This window comes from Phyllostomus hastatus, unplaced genomic scaffold (assembly GCF_019186645.2).
Source record: "Phyllostomus hastatus isolate PE091 unplaced genomic scaffold, TTU_PhHast_1.1 phas_scaffold_501, whole genome shotgun sequence".
Classification (NCBI taxonomy): Eukaryota; Metazoa; Chordata; class Mammalia; order Chiroptera; family Phyllostomidae; genus Phyllostomus; species Phyllostomus hastatus.
The window spans coordinates 20,074,047-20,088,394 of NW_025334033.1; the positions used below are offsets into that span (position 1 = coordinate 20,074,047).

Below are 14,348 nucleotides of genomic sequence, written 5' to 3' on the forward strand. Positions count from 1 at the left end.
CAAAGTCATGAAAGACAAGGACCTACATTCAAGATTACTCTCTCCAGCAAACCTATCATTTAAAATGGAAGTGCAGATAATGTGCTTCCCAGATAAGGTCAAGTTAAAGGAGCTCCTCATCACTAAGCCCTTATTATATGAAATGTTAAAGGACTTATCTAAGAAAAAGACCAAAACTATGAACAATAAAATGAAAACAAACTCACAACTATTAACAACTGAAACTTCTCCCCCCAAAAAACAAAAAGGAAAAACAAACTAAGCAAACAACTAGAACAGGAACAGAATCACAGAAATGGAGATCACATGGAGGGTTATCAGTAGGGAGGAGGAGGGAGGGGATGGGAGAAATGGTACAGGGAATAAGAAACATAGTTGGTAGGTACAAAACAGGGCTAGGTTAAGAATAGTACACAAGAAACGTAGAAGCCAAAGAACTTATATGTACGACCCATGGACATGAACTAAGGAGGGGAATACTAGAGGGAAGGGATTACAGGGGAGAAGAAAAATGGGACAACTATAATAGCATAATCAACAAAATATACTAAAAGAAATATGAGCAGAACCAGAATATAATGCACTGATTTTTGTAAGTGCTGGGGAAAAAAGCTATCAACTTAGAATTCTACAAGTATTAAAAATATCCTTCAAAAATAAAGCAAAATTAAGAATTGACCTCAGAAGATGAAAGAACCCATTTCCTGCTGACCCTTAGTAAAAATATATACTATGAATCATGCTTCCAAATGAAGGAAAATAACATAAAGTAAAACTGGAGTAATGTAGTAAAGAATATAAAGCATTTATTTTGTTGAATAAAATACACATAGAAAGAGATAAAGAATGATATTAAAGAAAGGGGGATATATTTACTAAAGTAAGCTAAAAGTCTCTGAGAAAACAGACTTGGACAAAGTGAATGAGAAGAGACTGGGGGTATTAAATGACTCCCATTTAAGAATAGAGCTGTGTTCACTGTTAATTATGTGCATATGACATCTTTTATAGTCTGTAACATTAATTTTTTAGGTGGTTTGAACCTTTTGTCATGCAGTGGCTAGATGAAAATGAAGATGTGTCAATGGAGTTTCTTCACGGAGCACTGGAAAGAGACAAAAAAGACGGAGTGAGTTTAAATTACTTTAAGATCATTTGTTGCCGAGATTTATTCACCTTTCTCACCTTTAAGTTAATGGGAATTATTAGGCTCATTGTTATTTATTAAGGTTTATTTTAATCCTCTAATGATCAAAAAAATTTGAAACACAACTTTAAAGGGCTGATAGGAACCCTAGGGAATTGCTTAAACAAAAAATAAATTTAAAAAAAATCACCATTTTGCCCCAAGATTCTTTACTCATCCAATTAATCAGAACTACAAGTTTAGCAGCCTTATATAAAACTCCTCTGTGGCCCTGTAACCTTTCCAGCATGCCAAGCTTAGGAGCAGACACACTCCCAGGGCCTCTGAAGCAACTCAAAAGTCTTGAGCCACAATCTGCTGGCTAAATTATCCTAATACCTACAGGGAATGAGAAGCAAACAAACAGAAACAGTTCCCTGACTCAGCAATGGAGAAACCATTAATAGCAGCCTGCCCCATGACATTAGTTCCACTACATCTTCCAGGAAAGAAGATAAATGATTTTAAAATGAATAGACACTTTATTACTGAAAAATGAAGGCGCATGATATGCAAGTCCATGATATAGAAGATTCAGTTGTTGATGTGAAATAATGAAGACTGTTTCTACAGTCCTGCTAAAGTGTTTAATGGGATGGTTTCACCTTCTCCTTTCAGTTCCAGCAGACATCTGATCATGCCCTCTTCTCTTGTTCCGTGGTTGATGTCTTTGCTCAGCTTAATCAGAGCTTTGAGATTATTAAGAAACTGGAATGCCCTAACCCTGAAGCATTATCTCACTTAATGAGAAGATTTGCAAAGGTAGGTTAAATGAAATGAATCTTTCTTTGCTGGGATTGCACCATGTCATTATTTGCCTGCATAGAACCTGAATAATGCTGCTGTTTTGTAGTGTGTCTTCTCTGACAGACATGCCCCGATTTGATTTCTAATGCTAGTATGAAGTGAGTCAGTTCTTTCAGGTTTGTCATTTTTCTTTCTTCACTTCCTGTTTTTTAAATATGGATTTATCATCTTTAAAAAATCTATGTGTTAATTTGCATTAATGACCCAGTCCTTTTTAACTGAAGATGCTACCATGGGTGGCCAAATTACTTTCATTTCAAATGTAGTGCTTTATAGCTGAAAATAAGCCTTGGCATTCCACATTCAAATTGCAAGTATTGTCTAGCCAATGCTGCAGTGCAGTGAAAAGTACATGGTGCGGCAGAAGTGTCGCCTGCCTGAGGGTGGTTGGTAAGGTACACAAGTGTCTTGAATGAGATCATGAAATGGACAGCAATTTGAACATTTCACCTGAAGTGTCATATGGTGTGCTTAAGTGTGATATTATGTTACAGAATTACATGCTTATGATTTTGTAATAAAAGATTTTGTAATAAAAAGGACATGATTTATGCTGGACCCTCCAATACATTCAGCATATTGAATATATTGAACTTGGAGTCTTGACAGCAAAGCCCTGATTTCAAATCATCCAGTAACTGTGGTGTAAGTCTGAGCAGTTCCCCTGGTTTTTAAAAACTTAGTTTTCTTACTTCACAGACTGATCTAGGTCAACCAGATTCCTCTTCAGACCACTTCCTCTCCTTAGAGTTTAAGAAGACTTACAAACTGCTTACTATTTTGCCAAGAGCTTCAGGAGAAATATAAGGAATAAAAGACGTAATCTATGCCTTTCAAATCACATATATACGTGTATACCAGAGGGGACCCCCCCCAAAAAATTTATGCATACAAAATTGTGTATTTATTCTTACATGTTTAAACTTCAGGAACCTTCAAAGTACTCTCCATTTAATGCAATATATCAATTGAGGCATTTTTTCCACTGCTCAAAACAGTTTTTGAACTCATCGATTTTGATGCCTTTTAGTGTTTCTGATGTTTTTTTGTTTGTTTGTTTGTTTGTTTCACCTCTTCCACATCAGTGAAATGTTTCCCTCTGAGGACTTTTTTCATCTGAGGAAACAAAAAAAAAGTTGTTTGCGGGGAGATCAGGTGAATAGGGAGTGTGGGGCATGAGGGTCCTGCTGTTTTGGTCAAAAACTGCTGAACACTCAGCACAGTATGGGCAGGTGTGCTCATAATCATCCATCATGAAAAAAGCCCATGCATTGAATGGGTCCTCAAAGGAAATTCACTGAAGCTGAAAGCAGCCTCAATGTCAGCAGGTACACTGATACAGATGGGTTCCTAGAATAATCACCTAGCTCAGGAAGCCTGCATTACAAGGGAACTGCCCTCCAGAAGACAACTGTTTTTTAGGAGTTCCCCCCTCATACATATAAAATTAGGACCACATGACAAACTAATTGGAAATTCACGTAAAGAGGGACGCAATTTGATCTTAAGTATAATGGGATTTACAGTAAGTTGAAGGGACAGAAAAATAAGAGCTGAAATAGGCAGAGGTTTCATGGGAAAAAATGGGGCTCATTCAGCCTACAAAGATGAGGTTATGAAAGTGTTCCAAGCTAAGGGAACAGTAAGAATGAAGGAAGAGGTAAAGCTGAGATTAACATAAAGAGCAAAAACATCTGTTATGGGAAAAGCAGTGGGAAAGGTTGGGGAAGTGAAGATGGGTTCAGATCTTGAAGAGCTTTGCTTCCCAGGTTGAGAAGTTTAGACTTTTAAACAATTTAAGAAACACTGAACATTTGGAGATTTTTAAGCAAGTGGTGTTATGACATATAGAATAATGTAGGGGAATGACCTACAGCCCTGTGTCTGACTACCCTAAGGATAAATCCGGCTCTATGGGTCGATGGTAGTGGAGGTCTTGACTTTCTTTCAAGTTGGTGCTTACTCACTGCCTTACTTGCACACTCTACAAGCCACTTTGAGAGACTAGTCAGGAGCAAGCATAATCTCTGACCTCAGAAAAAACTTATAGTGGGAGGGCCAAACCAGTAAACAACTATGACAAAGTTAAACACTGTAATCAGTGTAGCTCAGAGGTTGAAAAGGCCCAGAATATCTATATCTGTATGTATATTTCAAGGTTTGTTTTCCTGAGTCTTCTCTAGGCTCACAGATGGCAGCCCTCTCACTGTGTCCTCACATGGTCTTTTCCCTGTGCACATAAACCCCATGTGTTTATATGTGTGTCCAAATTTTCTCTCCCTATGAAGATACTAGTCAGATTGGATTACAGCCCACACTGATGGCTTTAAGAGTCACCTCTGTACAGGCTCCGTCTCCAAATACAGTCACATTCTGAGGTACTGGGGGTTAGGGTTTCAACATATGAATTTTGAAGGGACACAATTCATTCTATAAAAGAGATATACATTTAATATACTTTTAAGCACAAACACAAATACAAGATGTAACTTCATCTTGCATTATCACAAAAAGTCTAAATTTGAAGTCTTTTATGAGTGGGAGATTTGATCTTGACTCTGTCTTTGGCTCTGGCTCTTTAAACCTGGTTCACTAATAGATGAATTGAGAAAGGTTTCTTGTGGAAGACAATATCTTTACCAACTATGGAAGGACAATTGATGCTGAGGTAATAAGTCAACCAAGAAACTCTGTGATTTAAAACGAAGATTTCCTTTCAGCTCACACAATACCAGATATGGGGTGGGTGACCCTGTAGAAGAGTCTTTATCAAAGATGAGCAATGCCAGATACTAGTTAAAGTGGGAAGGACAGATTTTAATCAATAATATACTATTATAATAGAGAATAGTCCAGAATGAACTGGTGACTCAATTTTGCTTCATACAGAGGTCACTGGGCATTTTAAAGGAAGAAAGAAAAAGTAGGGACAAGTCGGGGCTCAGCAGAATCAGGGTAGGGAAAAATTTCGAAAAAACAAGCAGGTCAGTTCATGTTAAACCCATCCAGGTTTACTCCCTGATGGTTACATAAGTTAAGTCCCATCCTTCCCACAGTGGTGGGGAGACAGTGACTATCTTCAGGTCTTGGCTCTAACAAACAATCAATTCTTTTGGTAGCCTTGGGGCTTTGCAGGCAGACACTTGAAGAGTGCTAGTGTCAACCTGGAGTTGCAGCCTCTATTTATGTTAGTGTACGTTCAAGTCTTTACAGGCCAAGGTTGAGGTCTAGGTGACAAGAGGGCATGTAAGAACCTGGCCAGAGTTTGGTCAAGGAAAGGACATTTGTCACCTCCCCCACCCTTACGGTTTTGTGGCTAAGGGGTTCTGGCCTGAAAAGTCGCACAGAAAACAGAGCATAGGATTCACAGAGGGCAGATGGAACTATAATCGAAAAGTCAGGCCCACATTTGTAAAGAGTCTTGAAGAGCAGGCAAAGTTGCTAAATTTCTTTAGTAGAAAATGAATAGCCAATGAAGACTTTTAGAGAGACAATCTGTCAGTCAAAACAGTATTACATTATTTATCTGCCATGAAATATGTAGAACTCTAGTCTTTATGTCTGTTAGTTATAAAGATTAAAGGAACCTCCCACTTTTAAAAATGATAGTTTTCTTGGTAGTAGCTGATTTTAATTTCCCAATATGTTGAAATCTGCAAGCATTCTGCAAGAGACTTACTCTAAAAAATTAAGTAACAATTTTCTTGATTAGCAGCCAAGTTTTGGGTGACTGCCAAGAAAAGGACAAAATGAGGTCATTAGGGATACTGCCTTATAAAGTATGTCACATCTATTCTTGGAACTGCAGGATTTATAGTGGAAGCAGGATCATATGAGAATTTAATAATCTCAGAGTTAATATATTTAGTAACTACTATTATAATTGCACATGCTATTAGAAAAGTAAATGTAATTCACCCTCAGGTAGTGGGTTATGTAAGGTGTAGACATGGAAGCACTGAGAGAGAGAAGGAAGAAGGCTGAAGTGGGACTCTTAGGCCCTGGGCTCCAGCCCATCCTCCACCTCTGGGTAGCTCTGACTTTTCTCTGGCTATAAAGCTGAATGCAGCCATTTGAGACCTCTGGGGATGTAATCAAATGGACTGGAGGAAAGTAAAAAGGAGTGGGAGGTCGCAAAGAGGGCTGTATTAGAATTGCATTCAGGAAAACTCATTCTCTAAAGCAAAAAGAAAATAACTAGGCTCCACATGTCACTGAGGACATGTGAGATTTTATTGATGCAAAAAAATAATTTTGATTAAGTAAAATATTTGTAATCCATGGGAATTCAATAATACCCAATCATTGTCACTAGGAAATAATGTAAGAATAATGAAGAACATTTTCTGGGAAAGTAGAAATTGGAAAATTTCATTGAAAAATAACTTCTGTTTTACTGGAATGATTTTTTAAATCATAATCATAAAAATGAGACTGTAGTTAATCTAAATAGCTATGAGGTCTGTCTAGAAAGTATCAAGCCATGTAATATGAAAAACAGAAACATTTATTGAGCAAGATACAAGAAACATTGTACATAGGACAATGACAACTCAGTCCTCTTCAAAGTAGGCATCTTGGGACCTCACACAGTTCTTCCAGTAGATATCAGTTGCCCCATGATATTCTCCTAAACCTCATCAATGGTCTGAAATCTCTTGTCTTTCAAAGGTGATTTTAGTTTTGGGAAAAGACAGAAGTTGCAGGGAGCGAAGTCTGGGCTGTAGCGGAGCTGAGTCACCTGGGTGATCTGATGCTTCACCGAAAAACTCTGCACTTGAGCAGGCATGTTGTCATGATGAAGCTGCCGATCACCAGTTGCCTGTAGCTGTGGCCTTCTCAATCAACTGAATACTTTCCATGGAGGAATGTTCAAGGTTAACATAAAATTTGGTGCAGATTCATTGCTTTACTCACTCAGTCATTTTGAATGCCATGACCACACAGTACACATGTGCACTCAATGGCATCTAACACCCCACTGACTAGTACAGTGAAGTCATCACTGTTCACACATGGGCATTCCAGTCCACTCTTTTGGCTGCCAGGGTATATTGATGTCATGCAAACTGTTCTTGTTATATTAACAGTGGCTGGACTTTTTCTGTATACCCCTCATTGTATTTTTCAATAACTTCAGATAACCGGAGTTTAGATATGACCATGGTTTTAAAACCCTGTCTTTCTTAGGATTGAGTTCCTTATATCAAAATATACTGAAATTATATTATCTTAGACTTATACAATCTAAACCATCCCTTGTAGAGAAGACATATTAATAATATATATCTTAAGAAATTTTAGAACATTTTTAGCATTCTAAAATGGAACTTAAAGGGAAGATTCATTCTTACTGAAGCATATGTAAGACCAAATAAGGTACCAAACAAATGCTTTAAATTTCATAGCAGGTTCTTCAGGAACTATGATTCATGAGTTATGAAATAGCACATGGGAAGTGAACATTCCTATGGCCGTATTGTTGCTCTTGATGAGTATGGGTAGTTTAATCTAAAAAAGGAGAGAGAAATGAAATAACGATATTTTCAGTACTACTTAAAAACAAATCAACTATTAATTGACTCCTGGCTATAAGTCTGGCTGTTTGCCAGGTGCTGGAGATACGTTGGTGAATGAGGTACACACATTCCTTATTTTCTAGGAACCTAATCCTAATTTTAAAAAATAATGATAGTTTATTGAGCACCACTATGTACTAATTTACTTTACCTACAGTATCTCCCTAATTCTTTACAACAACTCCATGGGATAGATACTGTTATTTTCCATAATTTTTCAAATGACACAAAATGCTCAGAAAGTTTAAATAACTCCAACAAGGCACCCACCCACCTAGAAATGGTACCTATGGGATGCTTTTAACCACTAAGCTATTCTACCTTCACATTCTTGTGTCATCAGAAATCAACTGGTAAGTCAAACAGCAAAATCTCACCCTTTATTTTTACCCTTTGGGCCAAACCTATGTATCTATGGGGGTTTACCTTTGTTGGATGCATTAAAATCTACTGTTATAAAGCACTGAAGTGACATTTGTAATGTCACTTAACAGATCAAACAGAGTATTCTTGTCTTCTCTGTGTTGCTCTAATACTATGATGTTCCATGCCTAAAATGTGACTGCAAAAATGGATTTTGGACCAGGGCTTTTATCTTACTGATTATAGGAGTAAATCCCTACATAAACTTACTGGGAGTGTTGACAGGCTATTTAATTTATTCCTACTAGTGTGGTATTAGCTTAGGAGACTGTGTAAGTCTCCCAATTGTGTAATTGATGGCCATCCAACTCAAAAGTACCAGAACCTGCATGTCGAATCAGATATATTGAAGCTTGGAGATATCTGACTCACTCTACCTAATCCTTTAAGTTCAGCAGAAGCCCTCTCTTCATTGCCACCATCCTATTAGAATACTTCAGCTCATTTAATCTGGAGCTCTTTGAACGGCAGCTCCTTTGCTGCATCCAGAAAAGAACTGTCCCCACCTCATAACTATCTCTTCATATAAACTCTGTTTTATTATAGAACATGAAGCAAACAGCCCCTAGTAGACTACCTGTTGCCTCTCTCTCTGTGTTGTCACCACTTCTGAATCCCAACAGTCTCCTAAAGATGAAATAATGACTTAAATCCACACATTCAGAAGGCCTACCTTCCGGGCTTTACTAAGTACCCCTTCCATCAACAGGTTCTCTCTGAAGAGTTGTCCCCACCCTGCCATGATTAGTTAGGACAATGGTGCTCAAGCACCAGCTTGCATCAGTATCACCTAGAGACTTCTTAAAAAATAGATTGCTGAGACAAAACCCCAGAATTGCTGACTCTATAATCTACAATAAAATCAGAGAATTTGCATTTGCAATAAGTTGCAGGTAATGCTAGTGTTGCTGCTGGAGACATGTCTTAGGCAGACATGTCTTAAGTAACTAACTACTTACTAGTGTTAATTAAAGAATTAATGTCTTACTAATATTAAATACTCACTAGTATGAACTAAAGAACTAATATAGCGATTTACATTATTGAATAAATTATAATGAATCTGAGGTTGCTCCTAAAATGTGTATGTGAGTTTTCATTCAGGTTTACTTTGTATGTCAGTAAAGAAATGAATGTTATTACAGCCAGTGCACACACAACTCTCAAGGGCACAACCTACCTGGCTGAGCACTTTTCCTCACTCCCAACCCATTCTGACTTGCTAACCACTGGCATTTGTAGGCCAGCAGGTGTGAGATCTTAGGCTCAGTTTTCCCCCAGCAGGAACCTGAAAGACTGGGGTTTTTCTATGAAGTAAAGTCTCGCATTAGACCCTGTGGGGATACCTTGGTGATGATCAGAAATGGGGGTTTGGATTCCCTGCCCAAAGTTCATCTTGAACAACTCATAATATCTTTGTCGCAATAAGCTCCTAAAGTTAGGCTTTTGTTTGTTTCTGTTTTTGCAATTTAGTGAAATGATTCCTACCGTTTATACTGTCATTAGAATCTGTAAATTGAGAGTAGTGTTCACATGTATGTGCAAATTAGCACTCCTTAGGTAAGTCACAAAGTAAGGTTTAGCATAATGTCTAAAGTAAAATTTGAACAGCTGCATTTGAAAGCTACTCAAGTCTGATCAACCATCTGTTTTCCTAGATTTATTTGTCTGCCGCTTGATAAGATTTTATATTTTCCATGGCTGATCTTCTGTTTAAATTGACACATATTATCATTTTAGTTTGTACTTCCACAGAGTATTGATTTTCTTCTGCATGTTATGCCTAATTTCAGGTTTTTATCCTAATCTTAAAAGTCTATAAAACAAGTTCATAGACACAGATGGTGAATTCATTTTGGAGATTCACCCTGTCTCCTTCAGTTTAACTCCTTGGAGTGTCTCCCTGAGTTGATTTTAAGCAACAAAGAAAATTAAGATGATTATATTTCACAAAAAGAAGATAAAAGTGTTTTGTGTCCTTGTTTTTCTATGAAGAGAGATGGCATATATCTACTGTTATTCTCTCTCCTAAGAAAAATCACATCTACATTTGACTTATGGTAAATTCAAGCTATTTAATTAAAAGCAGTAGCTTGCAAGCTCATTAATACATTTTAAGTAATTAAAATAAAATGTAACAGAGTTTGTTTGTTTCCCTTGCTTTGCATAATTAATAGGAGCAGAGGGCATCCTTAGACTCAGAAATAGTTATTAGATGGAGAAGGAAAATGTGGAATTAGGATGAAAAGCACAGAAAGAGTGGAAAGATTAGGCAATATTTTTAGCAAATAATGCATCAATAAATAACATAGAAAGTTAAGGAAAATGTACAGAGATACTGTGATACAACAAAAGCCGAAGTTTTATGTTTTAAGAGGTAGTCTTTGCTTTAATCAGTAAGGCTCCTTATCATAGAAAATTATTGAAAATATTTATTGCTAAGTGGCATGTATGAGAATACTCTGACCCCACTTAGAATGAGATACCATATCTTACCATAAGTAATGCTCTGCCATGTATAATGTGCACCCACATTTTCAGCCCAAACCTTCAGGAAAAGAATCTTTCACTTAAATTTTTAATTCAAGTGTTTATTTATTCACATTTAGATACAAATAGGTTCAACAAAACCAATTGTTGTATTCTAGGGTATTATTTTGCATGTGGATATCATTATTGCTTTCTAGAGTTACACTTTTTTTAAAAGATTTTATTTCTTTATTTTTAGAGAGGGAAGGGAGGGAGAAAGAGAGAGAGAGAGAAACATCAATGTGTTCTAGAGTTACACTTTTTTTTAAAGATTTTATTTCTTTATTTTTAGAGAGGGAAGGGAGGGAGAAAGAGAGAGAGAGAGAAACATCAATGTGCTGGGGGCTGTGGCCTGCAGCCCAGGAATGTACCCTGACTGGGAATCGAACCTGCGACTCTTTGGTTCGCAGCCCGCGCTCAATCCACTGAGCTATGCCAGCCAGGGCCAGGGTTACACTTTTAATGCATAAGCATAAATAAAATAATTAAGAACATTTATATAGATACAGAATGAGTACTACCTATGTATAATGTGCATCCTTACTTTTCCCTCAAAAAATTGGTCAAAAAAAGTGCTCATTATACATGGCAAAATACGATATTTAGGAACAGTGGAGAAATTTGAGAAAATGACCACCCCAAAGAATCTTGGCATGGTATATGTGTGCACAAGGGTGGTAACTAGAAATCCTAAGAGATCATTCAAAGCATAAGGTGTCATTTAGTCCAAAAAAAAAAAAGAGAGAGCAATAGGAGTCACTGGTTGTCAAGCACAGAGATTCAAGATTTGCCACAAAATTCATTAGTATATATTCAGAGTAGTTAGTAAAGTTAGAAGTAAAGAATTTTGTGATGGAGTATATTGTATTAAAATGGAATGAATCCATGTGGAATATCTTCCAAATATACTAAGAAATATAACAAATTTTCATCTAAATATAATAGGTTAAATGAAATCCTTTTTTTTTTTGGCCAGAGGTAGAATTACTCATCGCTTACAAAACATTGAAAAAAACATGAAAAGTTTGCCTGGTTATCATCAACCTCTACCATGTATATATAAAACTATGTACTTACCTGGATACACTTGACAATATTTTTGTTATTTTTTCCTAGACTATCAATAAAGTACTGCTTCAGTATGCTGCAATTGTATCAAGTGATTTTCCTTCCTACTGTGATAAGGAAAATGTGGTAAGTAAAAATGTCTCCACTCTCAAGTATTCCTCAGCTGAGATCCACTTATTACAACTGATCAATAAGCAAGAGAAATTGATTTCTTTGGGTTTTCACACAGGATGAGAGTAAAGAGGTAGCCCAAGAAGTTGTTTGAAAGCTTCCCTAGTGATCATGAACTGGTTACAATACAGAATTCAGGGGATGGTTGGGAGCATCTCAGTGCCAGGCGCCTTGCAGTGTTCCATGATGATAAGAAGCAAGACAAAGAATTGAAAACCCACATTGTTGTAAGGCAGTGAAGCTGAGAGCCGGGGAGTTAAAAAACTCCATGTTGGCACAAACCAGTTTAGTTTTATACCACTACTAAAATGACTATAGTTTATTCTTTCAGTTTCAAATATATTGAGGATGGTTAATGTAAAGAATGATGCTGATTTCCACTCTGAATTATTAATTTAGCTTTTTATTTTTTGGATGATTGAGAATGTTTATAAAAACCAAACCAATATTGCAGCTTAATAAAAGATATAAAGAGAAGTAAGACAAACTAAAGTGATTTGGAATATAATGTGTTTTCTGTGGTGGAAGATGAATCTTTCTTGTTCAGTACATGTAATATTAGGAGAAAAATTTTGGTAGCATTATAGAAATAAAAAATCAGCACTGAAAAAATATTTAAAAAAAACAATACAATCATTTTAAAGAGGAAAGCCATTTCCCCCCTTCAAAAAATCAGTACTGTCGGGCATATCTAAAAGAGAATTCTTTAAGACGGCTTCTAGTCTTCTCCCTGAAAATTCCTTGACCTCTTGCTGACAGCTCATTAAGGTAAGTTAGTTCTAATTGTTCTTGAAGGTCCCATAAGGTTCTTTTTTCTTTTCAGTTAATATGCTGTCCAGGAATGTTATCCAAACTTAGGTATCTTAGCAGCTATCTCTAATTGCCATTGATTATAAATACTCTAATGGGTAAGAAAGATTATTTATTTACTGAATGTACATATCTTCTAATTAAAAGATAATACATTTGAAAAGTAACATGCTCAAAATCAAAACAGCATCAGATAATTTTAGAAAAAATTCTGATTTTATTAGGATAGACAAATTGAAGACTTTGAAATGTGTCTAGAAATTACCAAGGCTAATTCCTGTCATTCAGAAAGAAAAATTACTTTTTAAAGGCCCTTGCAGATTTCCACTTTATGTATTAACATTTCAGAGTATATTTTATTTTTTAAAAAAACTGAGAAAAAATAATATATCAATGTTCGTTACATTATTTTCTGGTTTGTTCCTGAGTATTTTATAATTTTCAAAATCAAATTTTTATAAAGAAGTAAAAAACAACACTGCAAACATTATAGCACAGGAACTTAACTTTTTCTTTTCTTCAATGCTTTTCCCCCCTTAGTTACTGGTATCCTGATCAATCTGAAAGTCTCACTCAAATGCCAAGTATTATTTTAGCTTTTCCATGAAAGAATATCAATTAGCTGCTTAGTTTATGCTTTCAGCTGAGGCAGATTGAAGAAGTACTTTGATATATTTGTGTGTTTACATATAACTATTATCACAGATGTCTTTCAGTATCAAGAACATTGAAATTTATTACTTTTTCTTTTCTCAGTATATATATATAACCATATATGGTTATATATATGGTTATATAACCACATATATATGGTAACATAGCTAACATATATATGGTAACATACCTAACATATAGATGCTGTTTTGATGCTGTTTATGTAACCATATATATATGTATGGTAACATGCCTAACATATATATGTGATTATATATACCTAACCACACATATATATGGTAACATACCTAACATATTTGGTTATATAACCATATATATTATATATATGTGATAACATACCTATATCATCGCAATTGATCTAGACACTTTTAAGGAGAGACATCTTTTAAGAGATAACCAGAACATTGGCTTTTTTAGGGGTCAGAATTAAAAAGACAGTAGGTATATAAAATGTATGTGGCAGAATAACTTTTTCTCTACTGTGACATTTTAAATTGGAAATTAGACATTTTTTAATCAATTTTTCCCATATTCCAAAATGTAGCAAAGCAACATTATCTATGTCAGAATTACTTGACTTTGAATCCTTTTAAAAATCTTTTTCAACTTAAAACCTCACTTCAATCACATAGAAATAGCCATAGTCTGAACAAAACTAACTTTCATTGTCATTGTATCTTAAATTCCTAACTTTGTTCCAGATTTAGATAAATGCATTGCATTATGGTATTTTCAGGGGGAAACCCAAGCTATGCCAATAAAAAGATTACAATATGACTTCAAACATGGGTTATTTTATCTTACTAAAAACATCAACAAATGGTACGTCCGGAGGAGGTTAATGTTCCCTTTACTATGGGAGGTATTTTTTGCTCTTTGTTTTTGTTCTTTCCATTTGCTATGGAGATGTTTTAAAGTAAAAGCTGTTTCATGATTCAGTGTAAGGTAGATCTGAGCAATTAAATTCTTAGTAGCGATTTAATAAATTGACTCAATAAAATCGACATTTGAACATTTCAAGGTCAGGGAAAGCTGAATCCAAGGGGAAAGTCTCATATTTGTTTTTCTCCCCCTCTGGATAATTGCATCTCTTTTTCTCT

At 35.7% G+C, this 14,348-nt stretch overlaps 1 protein-coding gene across 5 annotated transcripts in view; it reads left to right on the plus strand.

The window, feature by feature from the left end:
- Positions 1-14,348, plus strand: part of UNC13C (unc-13 homolog C) — a 505,027-nt gene that overhangs the window by 395,483 nt on the left and 95,196 nt on the right. For all 5 annotated transcript variants that reach the window (XM_045822765.1, XM_045822762.1, XM_045822764.1 and 2 more), the window contains 3 exons: positions 1,033-1,129; positions 1,805-1,948; positions 11,641-11,718. In XM_045822765.1, the coding sequence (XP_045678721.1) occupies positions 1,033-1,129; positions 1,805-1,948; positions 11,641-11,718 (319 nt within the window). The remainder of the gene's footprint in view (positions 1-1,032; positions 1,130-1,804; positions 1,949-11,640; positions 11,719-14,348) is intronic.